The following is a 24,594-nucleotide window of genomic DNA, read 5'->3' as shown; positions in this document are numbered from 1 at the left end:
TTTGTAGAGCCAAGTGAACACTCTTGCTCCTTTGGGCTGGCCAGCAATGCTGTGACTGAGAGGTGTTTCTGTGCTACCATGGAAATGCCTAAAGTGAGCACAAATGCCGCTAAGTCACATTGGTGCAGACTTCTGGGAGACGCCAGGGTTGCGGAGCAGCACAGCCTAGTGGCCAGAGTAGTGGCTGGTTTTCAAATGACCATCCCATAAGCCTTCAGCATGTCACATAAAAGCAAAAGAGGAAAAAACAAAATGAAATGAAAATGAAAATATCACTGAGTTGCATTCCACTTCAAAATGTGGAAGAAGAAAAATTTTAAGAAGGCCTTAAAATTGTCCCATTTGCCTTCATCTAATTAAAAAGGACATGTGTAAATCTGTGCAAATACTAACTCTATCATTTAAAATGGAGATTTATTAACTGGAGATAAGATATAATGGTGTAGGGGGCAAGTTCGTACTTCCAATGAAAATGGCCCCATGTGAGATTACATTATTTTATAAAAGTCTATAAGAAAGGCAGCACAGTAGCTGGTACTCAGCTGAAAGCAGTGTCTCAAATGACAAATCAGAATCTTTTTCTTCTTTTTTTTTAATATCAGAGCAGAATACAAACCAGAGAAACTTCCTTCACATTCCTTTGAGGTTGACCATGAAGATGCTGATAAGGATGAAGTAAGTAAATGGTTGAAAGTGAAATGTTTAAAACATGAGGATAATTAGTTCCTATCTAACATGTTTGAAATTCAGACTAGTTTCTCCTAAAGCTGCAGTAACCGTTGGTGTGAGGGTTTTTAGACAAAACGAATCACGTTTGTTTTGAAATTGAACATGATTATTTCAGATGAGTCAGAGAAAAAGGAGTTTCATTTTTAAGTGCAGTGTCTAAGATCTGGGATTCACAAAAGATTGCTGTGATGCTAATGATGCCTTTTGTACAGGATACCACTTCCCACTCATCTTCCAAGGGCGGAGGGGGAACGGGAGGGACCGGAGTTTTCAAGTCTGGTTGGCTCTACAAGGGGAATTTTAACAGCACCGTGAATAACACCGTTACTGTTCGGGTAAGGAGACATCGAGACTCATTTTTGTTTCTGCCACCTTTCTTGACACCCACCCCCTCTTTAGTCAGAAAACTGAGGTGAGCTATTTGCATTGAGTTTGTGTTTCATGTCATATTTTATTTATGAGAAAGGAAGATGCTGTTCTCAGAACAGTGCTCAAGAAATGTAGCACTCTTGAAGGGATTAGAAAATTCTAATTTCCATGAATTTAAACTACCTCCTCATATTTTTTTCCTTTATTTAGTCATTCAAAAAGCGCTTCTTCCAGCTGACTCAGTTGCCAGATAATTCCTACATCATGAATTTTTACAAAGATGAAAAAATATCCAAAGAACCCAAAGGCTGTATCTTTTTGGATTCCTGTACAGGTGTGGTACAGGTGAGTAGAAATCTCTTTTTCCCTGAGGGTTTTTTTAATTGAAAAATGCACTCATCCAATCATCATTCATTCATTCTAAAGATATTTATAGAGTACCTGATATGAGCCAAAAACTATTTCAGACTCTTAAGGATTCAGTGGAGAGGGCAGGCAGCCTAGAGACTTGCTTTCACAAAACTTACTTCAGTAAAGTGAGGAAAACAGAAAATAGGCAGGAAAAAAAAAAATAAACGGAATGAAATAGTTGGTAAAATCTGCAATAAAGAAAATAAACAAGGCTACAGAATGGGAAGAGACAGATGGTGAGGTTGGAGAGGAATCTTTATGCTCCAGAAGTGATAGAAACATTTATGAAGAGAAAATATTTGATCTAGAGATTAAAGCATGAGCAGGGGCAGCAAGTGCAAAGGTCCTGAGGCCAGAGCAAGTCTGATATATGGAAGGACAAGAGGAAAATGACCACCCGTATAGCTGCAGTGTAGAGATCCACTGAGCTAAAGAATGCAGTAAGGTTGTATGTAAATCACAAAGTTCAAAGAAGGCTCTTCATGAATGTTACCTTTATTATTAGGTAATATTGCAAGTGTAAATTTACAGCGTACATACACATCATCCTCCTTCTAAGAGCAGGTTTTTTCAAGGGCAAGGATTATATTGCATTGGTTCTCAAACTGAATCTCAGACATGGCAATTTTAACCAACAGTGCTCTTCTGCAGCAGCTTGTCCTTAAATTATTGTCCTTAGTATTAAATTTGACATGGACCATTTTGGCAAAAAGAAGCAGAAAAATTCCATATGCCTCATTTGGACATCTTCTTCTTTCGACTCTGATGATCGAACATTTTTATTCTTTATTGTGTGAAACTGGAAGCAATCAAGAGTTTTAGTAGTCTTCCCTCCAGTTTAACATTAAATGCTGGCTCATTGAGATTAAGGACTGTGTTTTTGATCATAAGCCACTAGGAACAATTCTTTGTGTTTCCACCAAACCATGGACATTCACATAACTTGCTACATGGCTTAGATTACCTCTTGGATTCATACCAAGGGCACTCAGATGCATGGATGCAAAACAGAATTCTCTTCAGTCACTTAAGCCTCATCTATTTCGGGATGGTTTAGCTGTTAAAATCTGGAATTTCTCCAGAAAGTAATAATACTGAACTTTAAAGGGAAAGAATTAATTAAGTGTTGCTGAGCCCTCCACTAGAAATGAAAGATAATTGCTTTTTAACACAGTTGCCAACTTTCCATATGGAAAGGGCAGTAAGGATCTTAATGGAAGATGGAGATAGTTTTCTATTGTTGGTCACAAAGGAGACTCTTTGGCTTTAGAAATATGAAGTAAGACTTTAACAATAGGTTTAAAGATCAATAACTACATTTTATAGACATTGAGCTGAAAAACTAAATATTTTCTTTTCCTTTCTACCCCCAAACTTGCTGTAACGAATGAGTCATCATCTTTTAAAAAGTATCATTGTATCCCTTGCTAGGTGTTAAGTTTGCAGAGACATAGATCCATGTGTAATTTCTTCTTCCACGAGTGGTATAACTCTGTTGAACACAGAGTCAGTTAGTGCTCTAGTCTGACCTTTCACCTCTTCTCCATCACCTTTTAGACCATGTTTTGGTCTCTGCTTAAGCAGTGCCTTGGAAAGAGAATGTCTTCCAAGGAAAAACATAAGAGTAGGGTGTATACAAGCTGATGTTTGAATTCTAGTTTCACCCTTTACTATCTAAGAGCCTTGAGTAAGTTACTCAAGCTGTTTGATTCCCAGTGTTTCATCTGTAAAACTAAAGTAAAAAAGGATCTGGGAGAGAGTGTGTCCTCAGTCATCCTTTCCCAGTCTTTCCATTAATTATAAAAGTCACAACTTTGATAGGTAAATGTCCCATCATGGGAAAGCCCTTCTAGAAAATATTGACTGACATGGTAAAGAATCTGCTTGCAATGCAGGAGCCCTAGGTTTGATCCCTGGGTTGGGAAGATCCCCTGCAGAAGGGAATGGCAACCCACTCCAGTATTCTTGCCTAGAGAATTCCATGGACAGAGGAGCCTGGCGGGCTTCAGTCCGTGGTATTGCAAAGAGTTGGGCACAACTGATTGACTTCAAGCTGGCTAATTTATCCATTTCTTTCTTCATTCATTTATTCACTCATCCAACAAGCTTATGTAGTACTTATGACATGCTAGAAATGTGTTTAGGCATTAGGAATTCCTTGCCAAAATCATAACTAGAGGAGGACATGGGCTCATAACTATTACACAATTTCTCAAGAGCTATAATGGTGGTATAAATGTACTTTCTATGGAATGTTCTAGGAGACAGAACAGTTATAAACTCTTCTGGGTTGGCTAGAAGAATGCATAGAAAAAAATGGGCACCTAGGTAGGAATTCCCAAGGTAGATTCTGCACATTAAAACATTTTCCAATAAATAGTTATTTACATACCTGGGATCATGTACTCTATCTTTTAAAGAGTTCAGCTCTATATCCCTGTATTTATATTCTTTATCATAAGCTTGTTATCCTTTATAGAAGGAGGGACCTTTAGTTTCTTGAGATCCCTTTGGGAAGATAGACATCGAGCTCCTTGTCACCTTGTATCTGGATCTTGTTTCTTGCATATTTGCTTACAGCTCTTTCTGACAAGTTTTTGCATCTGAAAAGAAGATTCTGAATGATACAGTGCAAGTTTAGTCATTGTTCTAGCAAGCTTTCAGGTACAAAATGTGCCTGAAGATGAAACACGTACACACAGAAGCACAAAGCAAATGAATAATAGAATGAGTCAGACCTATTTTATTAAGAATCATTGTCAGTTTCACTTGAATAAAACAGAGAAGAAAAACAGTTTACCTCAGAAAATGCTACCTACCACCCAGCATTCTCAGTGTGTTCCAGCTCATAACACTCTTTCGTGAATAAGTCATTTTAGTTTGCTTCATTCAAACCCATTCTATAGCACTGTGCTTTCCTAGGAGTACGATTTGGAATTCTCAGAAATATATTTTAAGGGCTACTTCAAGTAGAGAGAAACTCCTACCCAAAATTCTCAGAGACTTTGCGAGCGTTAGTCACTCAGTCCTGTCTGACTCTTTGCTGTCTCACAGACTGTAGCCCACCAGGCTTCTCAGTCCATGGCATTTTTCAAGCAAGAATACTAGAGTGGGTCGCCATTTTCCTCCTCCAGGGAATCTTCCCAATTCAAGGACTGAAATCAAGTCTCTTGTGTCACCTGCATTTTAGGCAGATTCTTTACCTGTTGAGCCATCAGGAAAGCCCCTCAGAGACTTTAGGAGATGTTAATGGTTAGGAATTTCCTGATCTTGGTAAAATAGAGACCTAACAGTAATTTTCAGTATCCTATCATTTTGCCTTTTCATACTGTTCATGGGATTCTCAAGGCAAGAATACTGAAGTGGTTTGCCATTCTCTTCTCCAGTGGACCACATTCTGTCAGGCCTCTCCACCATGACCCATCCATCTTGGATTGCCCCGCGGGCATGCCTTAGTTTCACTGAGTTAGACAAGGCTGCGGTCCTAGTGTGATTAGATTGACTAGTTTTCTGTGAGTATGGTTTCAGTATGTCTGCCCTCTGATGCCCTCTTGCAACACCTACCATCTTACTTGGGTTTCTCTTACCTTGGGCGTGGGGTATCTCTTCATGGCTGCTCCAGCAAAGCACAGCTGCTGCTCCTTACCTTGGATGAGGGGTATCTCCTTACTGCCACCCTTCCTGACCTTCAATGTGGGATAGCTCCTCTAGGCCCTCCTGCGCCTGTGCAGCCTGTGAAAGAAGAACTCCCCAGGTCAGTAGGTGCCCAATATGCTACTGGAGATCGGTAGAGAAATAATTCCAGAAAGAATGAAGGGATAGAGCCAAAGCAAAAACAATACCCAGCTGTGGATGTGACTGGTGATAGAAGCATGGTCTGATGATGTAAAGAGCAATATTGCATTGGAACCTGGAATGTCAGGTCCATGAATCAAGGCAAATTGGAAGTGGTCAAACAAGAGATGGCAAGGGTGAATGTAAACATTCTAGGAATCAGCGAGCTAAAATGGACTGGAATGGGTGAATTTAACTCAGATGACCACTATATCTGCTACTGTGGACAGGAATCCCTCAGAAGAAATGGTGTAGCCATCATGGTCAACAAAAGAGTCTGAAATGCAGTACTTGGATGCAATCTCAAAAATGACAGAATGATCTCTGTTCATTTCCAAGGCAAACCATTCAATATCACAGTTATCCAAGTCTATGCCCCAACCAGTAACACTGAAGAAGCTGAAGTTGAACAGTTCTGTGAAGACCTACAAGACCTTTTAGAACTAACACTCAAAATAGATGTCCTTTTCATTATAGGGGACTGGAATGCAAAAGTAGGAAGTCAAGAAACACCTGGAGTAACAGGCAAATTTGGCCTTGGAATACAGAATGAAGCAGGGCAAAGACTAATAGAGTTTTGCCAAGAAAATGCACTGGTCATAGCAAACACCCTCTTCCAACAACACAAGAGAAGACTCTACACATGGACATCACCAGATGGTCAACACCGAAATCGGATTGATTATATTCTTTGCAGCCAAAGATGGAGAAGCTCTATACAGTCAACAAAAACAAGACCAGAAGCTGACTATACCTCAGATCATGAACTCCTTATTACCAAATTCAGACTTAAATTGAAGAAAGTAGGGAAAACCGTTAGACCATTCAGGTATGACCTAAATCAAACCCCTTATGATTATACAGTGAAAGTGAGAAATAGATTTAAGGGCTTAGATCTGATAGATAGAGTGCCTGATGAACTATGGAATGAGGTTCGTGACATTGTACAGGAGGCAGGGATCAAGACCATCCCCATGGAAAAGAAATGCAGAGAAGCAAAATGGCTGTCTGAGGAGGCCTTACAAATAGCTGTGAAAAGAAGAGAAGCAAAAAGCAAAGGGGAAAATGAAAGATATAAGCAACTGAATGCAGAGTTCCAAAGAATAGCAAGAAGAGATAAGAAAGCCTTCTTCAGCGATCAGTGCAAAGAAATAGAGAAAAACAACAGAATGGGAAAGACTAGAGATCTCTTCAAGAAAATTAGAGATACCATAAGATGGGCTCGATCAAGGACAGAAATGGTCTGGACCTAACAGAAGCAGAAGATATTAAGAAGAGGTGGCAAGAATATACAGAAGAACTGTACAAAAAAGATCTTCACCACCCGGATAATCACAATGCTGTGATCATTCACCTAGAGCCAGACATCCTGGAATGTGAAGTCAAGTGGGCCTTAGAAAGCATCGCTACGAACAAAGATAGTGGAGGTGATGGAATTCAAGTTGAACTAATTCAAATCCTGAAAGATGATGCTGTGAAAGTGCTGCACTCAATATGCTAGCAAATTTGGAAAACTCAGCAGTGGCCACAGGACTGGAAAAGGTGAGTTTTCATTCCAATCCCAAAGAAAGGCAATGCCAAAGAATGCTCAAACTACCACACAATTGCACTCATCTCACATGCTAGTAAAGTAATGCTCAAAATTCTCCAAGCCAGGCTTCAGCAATACGTGAACCATGAACTTCCTGATGTTCAAGCTGGTTTTAAAAAAGGCAGAGGAACCAGAGATCAAATTGCCAACATCCGCTGGATCATGGAGAAAACCCAGAGAGTTCGAGAAAAACATCTTCTTCTGCTTTATTGACTATGCCAAAGCCTTTGACTGTGTGGATCACAATAAATGGTGGAAAATTCTGAGAGAGATGGGAATACCAGACCACCTGACCTGCCTCTTGAGAAATCTGTATGCAGGTCAGGAAGCAACAGTTAGAACTGGACATGGAACAACAGACTGGTTCCAAATAGGAAAAGGTGTACATCAAGGCTGTATATTGTCACCTTGTTTATTTAACTTCTATGCAGAGTACATCATGAGAAATGCTGGACTGGAAGAAGCACAAACTGGAATCAAGATTGCCGGGAGAAATATCAATAACCTCAGATATGCAGATGACACCACCCTTATGGCAGAAAGTGAAGAGGAGCTGAAAAGCCTCTTGATGAAAGTGAAAGACGAGAGTGAAAAAGTTGGCCTAAAGCTCAACATTCAGAAAACGAAGATCATGGCATCCGGTCCCATCACTTCATGGGAAATGGATGGGCAAACAGTGGAAACAGTGTCAGACTTTATTTTGGGGGGCTCCAAAATCACCGAGATGGTGACTGCAGCCATGAAATTAAAAGACGCTTACCCCTTGGAAGAAAAGTTATGACCAACCTAGATAGTATATTCAAAAGCAGGGACATTACTTTGCTGACTAAGGTCCGTCTAGTCAAGGCTATGGTTTTTCCTGTGGTCATGTATGGATGTGAGAGTTGGACTGTGAAGAAAGCTGAGCGCCGAAGAATTGATGCTTTTAAACTGTGGTGTTGGAGAAGACTCTTGAGAGTCCCTTGGACTGCAAGGAGATCCAACCAGTCCATTCTGAAGGAGATCAGCCCTGGGATTTCTTTGGAAGGAATGATGCTAAAGCTGAGACTCCAGTACTTTGGCCACCTCATGTGAAGAGTTGACTCATTGGAAAAGACTCTGATGCTGGGAGGGATTAGGAGCAGGAGGAGAAGGGGATGACAGAGGATGAAATGGCTGGATGGCATCACGGACTCGATGGACATGAGTCTGAGTGAACTCCGGGAGATGGTGATGGACTGGGAGCCCTGGCATGCTGCAATTCATGAGGTTGCAAAGAGTCGGACACAACTGAGCGACTGAACTGAACTGAACTGAACAGTAGTTTTCCACTTTTTTGTAGTGTCAGGAAACAGTACTAGATCTGCTTTATACCCCTCATTTCTAGGCTGAAGCAAAACTTCCAACTTTTGCTATTTCAGTTTTGGTCTGAGACTAAGGGCTATTTAAGCCTAATCTATCCTGTCTTGTTCCTTGAGAGTCTTCTCATTTATTCACTTATTGATTCATTCATTCACTCATTCATTTATTTATCCATCCATCTATCCCAGATCCTGCCACTCTGAAGGGAGTATATAGCCCAGGAATCCCATCTACCCAGTGCCCCAATTTTAACAGTGACAATGAGTGATATCACTTTATACATCAAGGCTTAAAGCTGAACGGGCTTCCCAGGTGACGCAGTGGTAAAGACTCTGCCTGCCAACACAGGAGACCCAGGTTTGATCCTGAGTTGGAAAGATCCCTTAGAAAAGGGCATGGCAACCTGCTTCAGTATTCTTGCCTAGAAAATCCCATGGACAGAGGAGCCTGGTGGGTTGTAGCCCACGGGGTCGAATAGAGCCGGACACACCTGAGCATGCACGCATACATCTGAAAGTGACCATTGTTAGTTTCCTACTTGGTGCTGGATCTGCTACCTTGTGGATATAGGTCCCAAGATAATGGCCTTTGAGGCTTAACCAAAGTCTAAAAATTCAAATACTTTCTGCAGCACAGGCCACTACAGGAAGCAAGTAGGGTCACTTCCTTCTTCTGTATGAGATAACACAGAGCAACTCAGACTGTATGTGCCCACATAAAGGCAGTCATACTGGGAAGGAAAAAAAAATGTGTACCTGCCAATGAAAACAAATTTAGAAGTCACCTGTAACCTATAAACCCCCTAGCAAACCTTAGTGGTTAAGAATTTCACTTCCCGTGATAAAAATAAAAACCAGAATGACACTTGTAATCTTCTTCATCTAATATAGTATTTGACAACAGTTCATGGAAAATGCATTATTATTGTCTCAATTTATTAAAATAAAGCACAGAGAGATAAAGTGACTTTCCCAAGTAACAGAGCTAATAAGTGGAATAATTAGATTTGAGGCTGAGGAAAATCCAGATTTACAGAAAGATGCCCAAAGAAATACTTTGGTGATCATATATCTAGTGGGTATGCTTGCATCAGTTCAGTTCAGTAGCTCAGTCGTGCCCGACTCTTTGCGAACCTATGAATCGCAGCACGCCAGGCCTCCCTGTTCATCACCATCTCCCGGAGTTCACTCAGACTCATGTCCATCGAGTCCGTGATGCCATCCAGCCATCTCATCCTCTGTCATCCCCTTCTCCTCCTGCCCCCAATCCCTCCCAGCATCAGAGTCTTTTCTAATGAGTCAACTCTTCGCATGAGGTGGCCAAAGTACTGGAGTCTCAGCTTCAGCATCATTCCTTCCAAAGAACAACCAGGGCTGATCTCCTTCAGAATGGACTGGTTGGATCTCCTTGCAGTCCAAGGGACTCTCAAGAGTCTTCTCCAACACCACAGTTCAAAAGCATCAATTCTTCGGCGCTCAGCCTTCTTCACAGTCCAACTCTCACAACCATACCTGACCACAGGAAAAACCATAGCCTTGACTAGACGGACCTTAGTCAGCAAAGTAATGTCCCTGCTTTTGAATATGCTATCTAGGTTGGTCATAACTTTTCTTGCAAGGAGTAAGCATCTTTTAATTTCATGGCTGCAGTCACCATCTGCGGTGATTTTGGAGCCCCAAAAAATAAAGTCTGACACTGTTTCCACTGTTTGCCCATCCATTTCCCATGAAGCGATGGGACCGGATGCCATGATCTTCGTTTTCTGAATGTTGAGCTTTAAGCCAACTTTTCACTCTCCTCTTTCACTTTCATCAAGAGGCTTTTTTGCTTCTCTTCACTTTCTGCCATAAGGGTGGTGTCATCTGCATATCTGAGGTTATTGATATTTCTCCCGGCAATCTTGATTCCAGCTTGTGCTTGTTCCAGCCCAGCGTTTCTCATGATGTACTCTGCATATAAGTTAAATAAGCAGGGTGACAATATACAGCCTTGACGTACACCTTTTCCTATTTGGAACCAGTCTGTTGTTCCATGTCCAGTTCTAACTGTTGCTTCCTGACCTACATACAGATTTCTCAAGAGGCAGGTCAGGTGGTCTGGTATTCCCATCTCTCTCAGAATTTTCCACCGTTTATTGTGATCCACACAGTCAAAGGCTTTGGCATAGTCAATAAACTGTGGCTCAGATCATGAACTCCTTATTACCAAATTCAGACTTAAATTGAAGAAAGTAGGAAAACCACTAGACCATTCAGGTATGACCTAAATCAGATCCCTTATGATTATGAAGTGAGAAATAGATTTAAGGGCCTAGATCTGATAGATAGAGTGCCTGATAAACTATGGAATGAGGTTCATGACATTGTATGCTTGCATAGATACATATTAAGACATTTATCCTACATAAGCCAACAGGCAGAAGAAACACTCTGAAGATAGATGTGAGTCATTTTAAGCCGTGAAATTTAGATGTAGGATTTATTTCAGCAAATATATATGGAAAATTTTGCTCCATGCAAAGCTTTGTGTGAAAGCCAAACATAGATTAGATGTGGTTCCTGTCTTCAAAGAGCTTCTTGCCTGTGGAAAGATGCACCAAAAAACACAGAATAAATATAGCATGTGCATGAGTAATTAAACATGTGTGACACATCTCAGAAACTAGGCTCTGATATCATATGCAAGAATGATATTACCGCAGATGCTACACTATATGATACAAATGTGCGTATGTGTACTCAGCCATGTCCAACTCTTTGAGACCCCATGGACTGTGACCTGCCAGGCACCTCTGTCCACAGGATTTTCCAGGCAAGAATAGTAGATTGCCATTTCATACTCCAATGTAATACATATATTACATATATATATTGCACGTTGTATTGCTTGTTTCCTGACATTACATTGCACTAGAATGGAAGTTCCATGGGGGCAAGCACGTCATGTGAACATTTTTTAATGCTCTCTACCTAGCACGTAGAGAATAGCCAATACATTTTCGTATGTATTGAACAAGTATGTATTTGAATGAATGAACATACAGAGAATGGAAAGGATTGCGTGGATTGTAGCCACCAATACCAGTAACCTGAATTTGATGTTGTGTGGCTCTTCTCCTGTTTCTGCAAAATTCTGTAAAAGATGCTAGCAACAGAACAGATACCGTGGCATATTTTGCTTGGATAACTCCCTTCAATATTCCATCCTCCATTGGCTTTAGTGGTTTCATTGGAGTATCTATTTCAAAGCTTTTCTAGGTGAGCAGTGTGAAAAGCAATCCGTTTGCCACAACTCATTAAGCTCATCGGATGGCATTAGAACATATTTCCAGTTTCCTTTTATTTATGAAGCCATGTAGATAGACTGTGGTGAGCTTGAATGAACAAAGAAGCTGCATCAGTCACCAGGGATACTGATTTCAGGAAAATTTGAGGAGTGAGAAGAAGAATACGATTACTTCTTGATTATCATTTTAATGACTTAACATTGCATTTCACGGTTATTAAAATGTCCCATTGGTTTTCTACTTCTGGTCCTTTTTTTTTTTTTTTTTTTTTTTTGCTGTTTTATATGCCATTATCTTGAAGATTACAGAGGGTGAGATAGAAAACCACTTAAGGCATCTTAATCTTCCCCAGCATAAGCTTCTCTGCACTGAAAGTAGTTCTCTTTCACTCCAAGGAGAAAAAGATAATTTGGCTTTTGAGAGAAGTTGTGAATAGAATATTTATTTCATTTATAAATATCCCTTTTTGAGAAACAAGGGCTTGTTATATTTTGCTCAGACTTTTTAAAATATGTAATATTGTTGACGTTGTCAGCCATATTTAATTCACATACAGAAGGCAATTTAGAAAATCAATTTTTGTAATTTTTTATTAGTTCTTTGACATCTCCATTTGAAAGCAAGTTGCAGCTCAATCCACTTTTAATTTGGACCTAATACAAGCATTTTCCATGGCTTTGCATCTACCCTTCCCCATTATTTACAGCATCAGATTAGTCAAGCAGATTCTTTCATTTGTTTGTTTTCAAGAGTGATTTAAAGATGCAGACTGAGATTTGTTTGCATTCTGCTACACTCAGCTGCTTTAGATCTGCTTTGAGCACTTCTATTTCTTTCCTGAGTGTCTATTCTGTTCCCTTGGTGTTTTGAAGGTATGATATTGTCATGGGAAGCATTCTGTCTTTTATTCCTGCTCTCAGCCAACTGTCTTTGCCCTTAGACCCTCTCTGTCAGTGCAGGTCACAGGCGGTTTTCTGGACCTCCTTCTTCAGCACCGGGGGAAGTGTGTGGGAGGGTGTGTGAAGGAGTCTGGCCCTCCCTCTTGAGGAGAGCATAGCTTCCAAGAATTTGCATTCTTAAAGAAACTACCCAGATGTTTGCTTTGCATAGGAAATGTTGGGGCCACTGCCTTTCCAGCCACCACCACCCCCCCAGTTCTGTTTACACTGAAGCCAAAATGGTCTCAAAAAGCTGGGTGTGGATTACATAAGTTTATGCATTTGTCAAAAGCTTGATTTGTGTATTTCACTCTATATAAATTTAACTTTAGTAAAGGAATTTATACAAATATATGTATATACATATAAAACTGTGGCATTTTACTAGTTGAAGTTATCCTTTCTGTATTCTCACAGAACACAGAGGGTTCTGTAAGAATAGTAGTATTTTCATGTTGCAATTCTCATGCTGCAATAACAATCCTGGTCTCAAAAAAGAATGTCTATACCTTGAGTTTTATTCCTTTACTTCAGTACATTCATACAGAAGTTAAGCACATTTATCTTCCAATTTCAAATTTGGATGATGAATTGGTTAACACCTGTCTCCCCTGTCTGGGCAGAGACCTTGTCTGTTTTTGCCCAGCACAAAATACAAATCCAACAGAACCTCTTTAAAAGTGAACACTATCACAGCACTGAGGATAACTAGTCACCTTCTGCCCTGGGCTCATGGGCTATTGAAAATGCCAGTCTGCAAGGGAATCCTTACAGGGCAAAGAAATAATAATAATTGACAATAATGGGAAAGTATGAATATGAGCAAAGCACTTGTCCTTGGCAGAGTCTAGAAAGTGCCACTTGAGCTGCGAAACCCCACAGTGAGGATCACAGTTAGTTTTTTAGCTAATTCCTTTTTCTCCTTCAATCCCTAAATTTTTCTTTTCCTGAGGCTTGTATGTTGCCCCAATGTCTACTTTCAGAAACCAGCACCCCCAGGCATGGCTGCCCCTTTCGAGTGTGATAATTCCCAGCAGGTGGCAAAGAAGAACAGTAGCCAATGAACATCTTCCTTGTGCTGGCTTGTCTCAGGGGGTATTTAAGTATAAAGGAAGTACTTCCTGTCTCCAACACTCACTGTCCATGTATTCCAAACAGGTTTTCATTTGTCTCCCCAAGCCTCAGTGTTTTCATATGCTGAATGGAATGATAACAGTGTCTCTCATAGAGTTGTTATGAGATTTAAATAAAAATGATGACTGTAAAATCCTCAGCACAGTGCCAGATACCTAGCCAGCAAATGTTTAAAAAGTGTCATGTTAGTAGTAGTAATCATGCTATTGTGGCAGTTGAAAGCTATTTTGGGAAGTTCTCAGAGCATCCCAAAGGAAGAGAAGATTACCAGAAGTATATTAAAGATTATTCTCTTTTGCCTCCAAGAAACAGCAGTCTTGTTCTCAGAAAGAGTTTATACCTTGATGTTTAAGTTGTACCCCCACACTAGAGTGACACTCTCATCTTTGATTTCTACTCTTATTTGCATTTTACTTACTTTAATTGTATAGAGTCTTGCTTTACTACAGCTGTGAGTGCTCTTAGGCTTTAGAACAGTGTGGGTAAGAATTGAGTACTTGTATCAGAGTTACCTGGGAGTGATTTGAGGATGGAATATCTTCATGAATTCTTTCAACCACCCCAGGTTACATAACTTTAGTTATCATTGGGAGAAGTTTCTACTTTGCCTTTATATTTCTAATCTCATGGCAGAAATGTATATAAACTGCTATAATAATCTGCTTTTGTATTCCCACTACTTTAATTGTGCTTCAGTACTCTTGCCTGGAAAACCCCATGGACGGAGGAGCCTGGTAGGCTGCAGTCCATGGGATCGCTAAGAGTCGGGCACGACTTGAGCGACTTCACTTTCACTTTTGCCTTTCATGCATTGGAGAAGGAAATGGCAGCCCACTCCAGTGTTCTTGCCTGGAGAATCCCAGGGACAGAGGAGCCTAGTGGGCTGCCGTCTATGGGGTCGCACAGAGTCGGACACGACTGAAGCGACTTAGCAGCAGCAGCAGCAGATCTTTAAACAGCTCACTTCTTTTTATAGATTTCACCTTCTGTGAAAGTCTAATCTAAGGTAGTTACTCATCGAATCAGACCACTTTAATTCTCTGCACAACAGAGAATCTCTGTTTTTCATTTGTTATTTTATTTCTTCAGTTGTTCATTCATTCCCAAGGATTGGAACCTCTCCCATCCCATTCATAATAAATAATTGTTTTGAAAGCACTGTTGAATCCTTCTGTGTGATGGCACTGTGATAGGATATAGTGGTGCTCCAGCTCTCATGAAGGCAGTTGTAAGGGAGGAATGTGCTGTGCAAACAAACAAATGAAAGTGAATAAGCGTGTAATCCCAAATTTTTGTGCGTACCCTGGAGGACAAGAACCTTGTCTTAACTGGGGAATTGAGAAAGTTTCATTGAGCAAGGATAATTTTAGTTCAGATCTGAAGAGTGAATACAAGTCACCTAAGTGTGTAAAAGGCAAACATAGTGTTATGTGTGTAAATACATACCTGGTGAGTGGGATGGGAGGGTTGTTTCAGGCCTTTATGGCAGCAACAAAGTCTATGAGTCTATGATGGGAGCACATCCAGCAAACTAGAACAAAACTTCATGGGTTGGTCACAAAATGCAAGTAGAGATGTCAAGTAAGACAAAAGTCTGGAGGTTGATGAAGAAGCCAGAGGCAGAGAAAGGAATTGGGAACCCCTGGCATGTGGATGTCATTTAAAGTCATTGGACTGGATAAGGAAGAAAAGAATCTAAAGCAGAGCTGAGGTTAGCATGGCAAGTCACAAAGTAAGGAAGAGCCAGTAGAGGTGACTGTGAAAAGTGGTGGCCATTCAGGAGGAAAGAAAACTGAAATAGAGTGTAGTCATGGAAACCAGAGAGATGGGTTTCATGAAGGAGGAAGTAGCCACTGTGTCAATTCTGCCGAAAGGTCAACAAAGATTGTATAGTCCTTAGGGTAGTACAGCAACGTAGTTTGTTGGTGACCTTGGCAAGTGCAGCCTCTGGGATATGATGGGATCAAAACTGCAACTGGACTGAATTGTGGACAGAACACAAGATGAGAAAGTGAAGGTAGCAACTCAAAAACTGTTTAAAGAAGCTTAGAATATACTTCCCCCATGCCTGAAGATGAAATGTTTGTGTCTACATGCTCACCCCATCAACAAAAACCTTAAAATACCTCTTTGTCCAAAAATCCTTGAAAGAAACCTAATAAAATAATTCTTGTAGATGCAAATGTGGTGTGCTCAGTCATGCCCAGCTCTTTGTGATCCCATGGATTATAGCCCTCCAGGCCTCTCCCCACCCAGGGATCGAATCTATGTCTCTCATGTCTACTTCATTGGCAGGCAGATTCTTTACCACCACCTGGGAAGCCCCAAATAATTCTTACCCATCTAAACTTTTGTCTGTTTGGGAAAATCTCTTTGATGTTACCTCCTTGTGTGGAAAACCCCACACAAAAATATCTCTCACTCTCTAAGACCTAGTTGGTATTTTTTCTTTTTATGCTGCAGAATAACAGACTAAGAAAATATGCCTTTGAATTGAAAATGAATGACCTGACATATTTTGTGTTGGCCGCTGAGACGGAGTCAGATATGGACGAATGGATCCACACCCTCAACCGAATCCTGCAGATCAGTCCTGAGGGGCCCCCTCAGGTCAGGAGGAGTGCAGAGCTCACGGATCTGGGGCTGGGTGAGCACACTACCTGCCTCCCTTGCCAGCTGTGACCTGTGCATTTGGTTCATTTTAGCTGCTAATAACCCTGGTAGCTGTCAGGTCTAGCTCATCCAACCCTGAGCTATTTGCTCCAGGAAATCACCCCCAGACCTTTACTTTTACTGAATAGTGGGGGTCACCTTACAGAGGTATGATTTTTAAGTTGACTAGCAGTGATTTGAGGCCAACATCCAGCAAATGATATTGGGAATCATTGATCAGCAATATTTTAAAAAATGACCATGTCTAATGGGATGTTAGAGGGGATTCTGTGTTTTATTGATCCCATTAAATTTAATTAATGAACATTACTGTGTAATGACAAATATGCATCCTTTCCTAATAGTTGAAAAGCATCTTTCATGTGTGCTTTTGACCCCATGGAGATAAGGCAAGTTGCGAAAGTTCCATAAATTTTGCGTGAGATCAGAGATTTTTATAAAATAAAAAATTATTCTTCTTCCCATCCCAGTTCTTTCATCAGACTCTAATCCATTCTAGGCAAAGGGAAGAGACCAAGAGAAAGGGGAAAAAATGGTGAAAAGAAGAGGAAGAAAACAGGTTTATATTAATAGTCATGTGGAAGACAGGTTTATTCTCAGACTCAGTCACTCTTCCCAAAGGAAAACTGTTCTAAGACATTTTGCACAATACCATGGGACATTAAAACCAGAAAGTCTTTATTTTTTTAGTTAATGTATTTATTTGACTACATTGAGTATTAGTTATGACACTCAGACTTAGTTGCCCCGGGGCATGTGGGATCTTAGTTCCCCTACCAGGGATTGAGCCCACATCCTCTGCATTGGAAGGAGGATTTTTAATCACTGAACCACCAGGGAGGTCCCCCAAAGAGTCTTTAAGTTCTGGTAGCCTATCATGTACAAGAGCCATGGGATAGGGAAGAATAAAATTAGTGTTGATTTTAACACCTGCTATAGACTGTAGTAGGTGTTTTACACTCATGATTTACTTAATAATCATCAACTAGAATATTAATATTTACAGAGTCCTAGAGAGTTACTAAAGCTAGAATGTAGGTTTTATGTTGATGGCCTGAGAGAATTATCAAAAATATTTTCATATGTAAGAAAGCTTTAGTATACATTGATGAAGTGAGACAAGACAACCCCAAGTATAAATGTAGTATTGTAAGGGTTCAGAGTTCTTATGGGCACAGGATGGTGTCATGAAGAGTGTCCCAAAATGATCACCAGGACATCCTATTTCCAGGCCCAGTTTTTCCAACTATATGGGAGGACTAGAGCCAGGGCACAGTGAAGGTATCTTCTCACCAGTGTCCATCCTTCATCACTCTTGAGTCTACCCCAGTTTCCATATGTCACAGGCTTGAAAAATGAGTGATTCATGAGGATTATTTAATGACCTGGTCTTGATGTATCTTTTCAAGATTCCCTGGATAATGCTGTAACTTGTGAAAGCACACCGGAGGAAGCTGATTCTTCAGAAAACAGCCTGCACCCAGACTTCACGAAAGTAATAAAGCTGACATTTTTCTGTGCAAAGAAACTCGAATTACTTATTACTTATCGCTTTCATGGAAAAAAATGTAAATGCTTTCTTTTAAGATTTAGACTAAGAAACACAACAGCCAGAAAACAAAAAGCATGTTTCTGTAAGATTGCAGAGTGTTGATAGATGATATTAAAACAGTGTTAATACTAAGGGACTGTTTCTTGGCCATATGTATGGGGCTGGGCTGTAGGTTTGCAGCTAAGTAGAAACTAAGAACTAACACTTTTTCTCTGTAGTACCTCACAGAAACTGAAGAGACTGTCAAAGCAACTCGAAACATGGAGAGGCTAAATCTGTTCTCACTGGATCCAGATATAGATGTAAGTCAGAATTCTCTTTAAGCAGATGTGAACTTGACTTGTACAGTTGCGGTTTATAATTTAGAAGCTCTTTTCTTATGATGGGTGTGTGTTGAGTAAAACTTTCCAAACTTTTTTAGAGCTTGAAACTTCAGAAAAAAGACCTTTTAGAACCCGAGTTTGTGATCAAACCATTTGAAGAGAAGGCCACCAAGAGAATCATGATCATTTGTAAAGCTCTCAACTTAAATCTTCAGGGATGTGTGACAGAGAATGAAAATGATCCGATAACAAATGTAAGTTTCTCTTCTGATACATCCTGTACCCTCAGCCAGCATCACACCACCCTCGTTAAAATCTTTTCTATTCCTGATGATTCCAGGAACTGAGTTCACACCCTCTATTGTACCAAGGAATATGATTGACAGCATTTTTCCACTTGACTAAAGTGCACAAGTTCTGAAGTAGAATTGTCAATTATACTGCCACAAAGTTTCCCTTTTAACTTACAGAAGGAGCAACAAAAGGACTCTGCTTTATGGTTCTTTCCATTAAATCAGCCCAATAGTTCAGAGTTTCCAGATATACTGTTTGTATCTTCCTGGTGGAACTTGATGGCTTTTAAATCCACACTTTTATTTTAATGTTCATATGTTAACTTTAATGTATATTAGAGAAAATTAATAGTGAACAAATTAACACTGTAATTTCATAGCTACTACTGCTTACAACAAGGCTAAATAGTGAGTCAAGTAGAATAATATATAAATATTAAATAAATAATACATGTAAATGGTAGGGGAAAAAGGCGCTTCACTGATATTTGGGAAACATCACTGTACTCATTAAATCAATAACAATTCCTCTTCTTACTAAATGGGCTCTCTTGAGAGTTCATTTTTAGTATTCTAGGGGACATTCTATACTAATTGTGACTGTATGGGTGGGAAGGGCACATTTTGTTAGCATAAATATCATCAAAGGTTGAACTATAAAGAAAGAAAGAAAAAGTACTCAATCTTAACATCAGAAATCCTTGTTAATATATTGGCATGTCCCTTTTCATTCTTTTTTAATGCATTCTGTTCTTATTTCTAATAAATCATCCTTTAATTGTCATCTTTCACCTTAAAGAACTTATTTCCAAATCCATGATACAAGCCACATCTGCTTTTAGAACGTAGAAACAGTATGACATTTTTCTGCAAATTGTATACACAATCCATATACCTCTCTATTTATAATGTAGTAAAATAAGCCTTGTTAGTTTGACGGTGAGTAGCAGGCAAATGGGTGAACCCTTTCAGAAAGACTGTAACCTGCTTCCCTTGGGTCTTCAAGTACCTTAATGTTTCTCTGAGCCTCCTTCTTCCTGTTCCAGTAGCAGGGTAATGGTGTGTGCTGTGGACCTCAGGTTTAATGAGGAGAATTTGTAAATATGATGCATGTAAGATATTGATGTTTTCAATGTTACCTGTGAGATTCTTGTTGACAAATGAGCTAAAACTGAAATGTATTTCCAGTAAGAATCTTCCCCCCAAAAGAAGTTTCTTCATATTTTATAAACTGTAACTTGCCCTAGGTATGTGACAGAGTGAAAGTAGTTAAAGTTGCATTTATTCATTCTCCAGCAAATACTTTATTCAGTGCACCTAATGGAGCTAGACTTGTTCTAGTTCAGTTCAGTTCAGTTGCTCAGTCGTGTCCGACTATCTGTGACCTCATGGACTGCAGCACGCCAGGCCTCCCTGCCATCACCAGCTCCCAGAGTTTACTCAAGCTCATTTCAATCAAGTTGATGATGCCATCCAACCATCTCATCCTCTGTCGACCCCTTCTCCTCCCGCCTTCAGTTTTTCCAAGCATCAGGGTCTTTTGCGTTAAGTCAGTTCCTCACATCAGGAGGCCAGAGTATTGGAGTTTCAGCTTCAGCATCAGTCCTTCCAATGAACACTTAGGGCTGATCTCCTTTAGGATGGACTGACTGGATCTCCTTGAAGTCCATGGGAATCTCAAGAATCTTCTCCAACACCATAGTTTAAGCATCAATTCTTCGGCGCTCAATTTTCTTTATAGTCCAGCTCTTACATCCATACATGACTACTGGAAAAACCATAGCTTTGACTAGATGGAGCTTTGTTAGCAAAGTAATGTCTCTGCTTTGCAATATGCTGTCTAGGTTGGTCATAGCTTTTCTTCCAAGGACTCTTTGAAACCCCATGGACTATACAGTCCATGGAGTTCTCCAGGCCAGAATACTGGAGTGGGTCACTTTTTCCCCTCTCCAGCAGATCTCCCCAGCCCAGGAATCGAACCAGGGTCTCCTGCATTGCAGGCAGATTCTTTACCAACTGAGCTATCAGGCAAGCCGCAGACTTGTTCTAAGTACTGGAGAAACAGCAGGGAACAAGATGAACAAGGTCCCTAGCCTCTTGAAGACTAGAATCTTTGGGAAAAGACCGAAGTAAATAAGGAAACAAATGAATTAACTAGAAACTTGCACACTGTGCAGAGTTCTTTAAAGTAAATCAATATATAGAGATATGATCCAGAATAACCGAGAGGAGAGCTACTGAGGATGAGATGCCCGCAGGAGGCCTCTCTGAGAGGGTGACATGTGAACAGAGACCAAGGTTGAGAAAGGGAAGACATCAGGTCAGGGCAAAAGGTTCCAGGCAGAAGAAAGAACAAGTGTGAAGTTCCCTGAGACTGGTAACGTTGGCAGATCCTAGGAACTGAAGGGAAATAGTAAAGGGAAGGGCAGACCAAGAGGGGGTGGGAGAAACAGCACAGAGTAGGAGTAGATAGGGTCTTCTACACTGTGGTGAAGAGTTCAGATTTATCCTTAGTGTAATCGGAGGCTCTCCTAGGGTTTGAAGCACTTTAAAATGGTTTGATCTAATTCTAATTCTTAATTCTAATTTAAGAATTTGTGTTCTTAAAACATCCCGTCAGAGGAATGGACTGAAAGAAATGAGGCGAAAAGGAAAACAGAAGTTTATTACTACAGTTCACAGAGTGGCTTGCTCTAGGACTGGCAAAGAGGAAGGAGAGGAATGGATGGGTTTGACTGACGTTTTGTAAATTGAATTGACAGATTTTTTGGATATGTGGGATATACAGGATAAGGAGAAGAGAAATCTCAAGGATGAGTCTCTAGTTTTTGCTTTAGACCCTTATATGCATAGGGGTATCCTTACTAGGAGGACAAGACTAGAGGAAGAGCAGATTTGGGGGATACAGGCCAAAAAGTACATTATGGCCATGTGAAGCTTAATTGGCCTACTCAATATCCAAATCAAGATGTCCATTAGGCAGATTCAAACACATGTTTAGAACTCAAGGGAATGGCATGAACAGAGATATAAATCTGAAAGGCTAGTCCAGGCAGTGACATACAGGGAATCATGTAGAAATCTTTGTGTATGTAAGAAATATTAAATGGATGAATATTGAAGTAACCAAAGAAAACTCAGAAGGAATGGTCATTGATGTAGGGATAAACCAGGAAAGACTGACTCATGAGGCCAAGAAAGAAAGAGTCAGCTGTGTGGAATGGTGCTAAGAAGCTGAGTAACATAAAGCCAGAGAAAAGCATGGTAGATGTGGCCACATGGAAGATGACTATAGCAGGAAAAATGTTCCTTTATGTGAAAGTGTTAGGAGTATTCAGAACATATTTTCACTTGGGATTTAAAAAAATAAAGTAAAAAAAAAAAAAAAAACTAGAAACTTAGTCTCGAAACTATTTAGAAATATCAGGAAAATTTAACCTAAATCATAATATCCCTTAATCATTTTATTAAATAAAAATGAATTCTTTTTTGACCAAATACATCCTTCTTGTTGTTTAGTTGCTAAGTCATGTCTGACTCTTCTGCAACCCCATGGACTGTAGCCCACCGGGCTCCTCTGTCCATGGGATTTCCCAGACAATAATGCTGGAGTGAGTTGCCATTTCCTTCTCCACGGGATCTTTCCAACTCAGGGATCAAACCCAAGTCTCTTCAGGCAGGTTCTTTACTGCTAAGCCACCAGGGAAGCCAAAGTACATCCTTAAGTGTGATTAAAAACTCAAATTTAGAAACAAACATCAAAGAGAATGGGCTTTCTTTCCAGTGCCAGGGGCATGCGACTCCCTCCACGTGGATTCCTATGTGTGCGTGTGAAGTCATATCAGTCATGTCCGATTCTTTGAGACCCTATGGACTGTAGCTCTCAAAGCTCCTCTGTCCATGGGATTCTCCAGGCAAGCATACTGGAGTGGGTTGCCATTTCCTTCTCCAGGGGATCTTCCCAACCCAGGGATCAAACCCACGTCTCTTTAGTCTTGTGCATTAGAGGGCAGGTTCTTTACCACTAGCGCCACCTGGGGAGCCTGTTGGATTCCCATCTCTATATTAAAGCCCATATTCAGAAGCTAAACATTTGTATTTGGCTCAGTCTTGGGCAAGAGAATATGTCCAGTTCAAAGAGCATCTTTTGGGAGCCCTTTCGTATCTGTCAGGCCAAAGGGATAAGTTGTTTTCAAGTGTTCTGTATGTCTGTATCATTTTTAATTAATTTTGTAATTGATACAAATGTTAAAACAAAAACTAAGAAAATACTTTTAAGAATAGTTTCAAAGTGCTTATAAACAATGTAAAAAACTGATAAAACAGGCTCATCTGGACTCAACTTCAATTTTATATGTAATGGCGTTGTTTTAAAAAATCTTTTTGCGATTATTCAATGACACTCATTTATTCATGTTGCTATTTTTAAACTCATTGTTTTTAACTCAGCGAACATGCTTTTAAACTAATTGAAATGTTTCTCCAAGTTGCTGAAGAGCCAACAACAATGCAGTTGCATTTAATGAATGAGCTTTTAAAAAGACTCCCCAAAAGAACTTTTTCATGATGAGGAAACAATACTTGACAGCATATAATTTTTCAGTCAGTCAATTGAAAACCGACTTCAAGTTGATGGCTTTAGAGTATAAAATATTTCTTTGAAAATAGAAATTGATCCAAAAATCTGAACTAATGAAGCTGCTTTACAGCAGAAGTACATTTAGAATTTCATGTTCTTAAATTTTTTTAAAGAAAAATACAGAATTTTAAGCAAGAAACCTATGATGATTTGTTGGGCTTTGTAGGTGCTTTACTAAACAAATATTTATTGAAAAACCAGTGATTCAAAAAGTAAGATGTGACATTTAAGTTGAAAAGATGAATTAGAAGAAATAAGTGAATCACCATATGAGCTTTATTTTTGATTGATTATCAAAATAGGTAATTTATTTCCATTAACAAAGCAGAAGTGAAAATCAAAAGGAGGCAATCTGCAAAATAATAAGGATTTTTTCCTGTGACCTTCAATGTGTTTTGGGTTCCTACCTGAATTATTTCATTTAATTTTGTATTTTTCAACTCTTGGCAGACTACCAGTACCACAAACCAAGAGTTTTTCTAAATTAAATTGGTAAAATATGAAACTTTTACATTTTGTCTTTTTTTTTTAATTTGTTGAATTTTATATTATATGTATAATTCTAACAGCAAGGGATCTGCCAGATATTGCTAATTTTAAGGAATTAAACTAATACCCTTATTATAAGCTAGCCATATTCCTGCATTTCAAAGAACACAAGATACTTATCAAACATTCAGCAAAATTGATGACATGTGAATCTGTATAGTGATAAACTTACTCACAATGTGTTTTCTGTATATAACCTACCTATCCACAGAATATTGGTGGATGAGAGGCATCAGTTCAAGATTAAGTAGCATAAACAAAACTTTAAAACCTTTTTATAAGTATATACATTTTAAAAAGTCTATAGTTAATTACATATGCATGTATTTACATATGTATATATAATTACCCATATGTATATTATACATATATCTGTGAATATAATTACATATCTATATTTCTGTCCTATTTAAATTCTATTGCATTTGACATTTTTCTAGTTGAAAATTATTTCTTTATTAAATCTTTCTTCTTCAGTGTCTGTGATACTCTGGCAGCATTAAACATTTTTGTCAACTTGTTTTAAAAAATCCCTCTCCACTCCCCAGTCTTCTTTGTAAACTGGTTTTCCCTCTCCCATCTCTATCCCATGCATGTTCATATTTCCTAGGATGCCATTCTGCCATTTCCTAGGATTTTCTCTTTTTTTCATTTCATGCTTGCATAGGAACCCACACACCCAAATCTTTCATTTTCTACTCTCCAGCCCAATTTCCTTGACTGAGCTCAACACTCATATACCCCACTGCTCCTGGAATGTGCTGCAAATGACTTTCTGTGCTGAAGAATTCATCTTTGTATCTTCATCCTATACATTAGTGAATGGCATTGTCATTCACTTAATTTCTATGGTCCCAAACCTGAGAATTTTCTTTAATTCACGGCCCTGTGAACCATCTCTCCAGCCAACCAACACACACACACACATGCAG

The 24,594-nt window shown here is 39.5% G+C and overlaps 1 protein-coding gene across 15 annotated transcripts in view; it reads left to right on the top strand.

Annotated features, from left to right (window-relative positions):
• DOCK10 (dedicator of cytokinesis 10) overlaps positions 1–24,594 on the top strand; it is a 309,263-nt gene that overhangs the window by 183,805 nt on the left and 100,864 nt on the right. For all 15 annotated transcript variants that reach the window (XM_060410412.1, XM_042244317.1, XM_042244315.1 and 12 more), the window contains 7 exons: positions 603–675; positions 942–1,064; positions 1,309–1,443; positions 16,097–16,280; positions 17,716–17,801; positions 18,077–18,160; positions 18,280–18,435. In XM_060410412.1, coding sequence (XP_060266395.1) covers positions 603–675; positions 942–1,064; positions 1,309–1,443; positions 16,097–16,280; positions 17,716–17,801; positions 18,077–18,160; positions 18,280–18,435 — 841 coding nt within the window. The remainder of the gene's footprint in view (positions 1–602; positions 676–941; positions 1,065–1,308; positions 1,444–16,096; positions 16,281–17,715; positions 17,802–18,076; positions 18,161–18,279; positions 18,436–24,594) is intronic.

Source organism: Ovis aries, chromosome 2, assembly GCF_016772045.2.
Source record: "Ovis aries strain OAR_USU_Benz2616 breed Rambouillet chromosome 2, ARS-UI_Ramb_v3.0, whole genome shotgun sequence".
Taxonomy (NCBI): Eukaryota; Metazoa; Chordata; class Mammalia; order Artiodactyla; family Bovidae; genus Ovis; species Ovis aries.
Note: the sequence above shows the minus strand (reverse complement) of the source record. Positions and strands in the feature narration are given on the sequence as shown.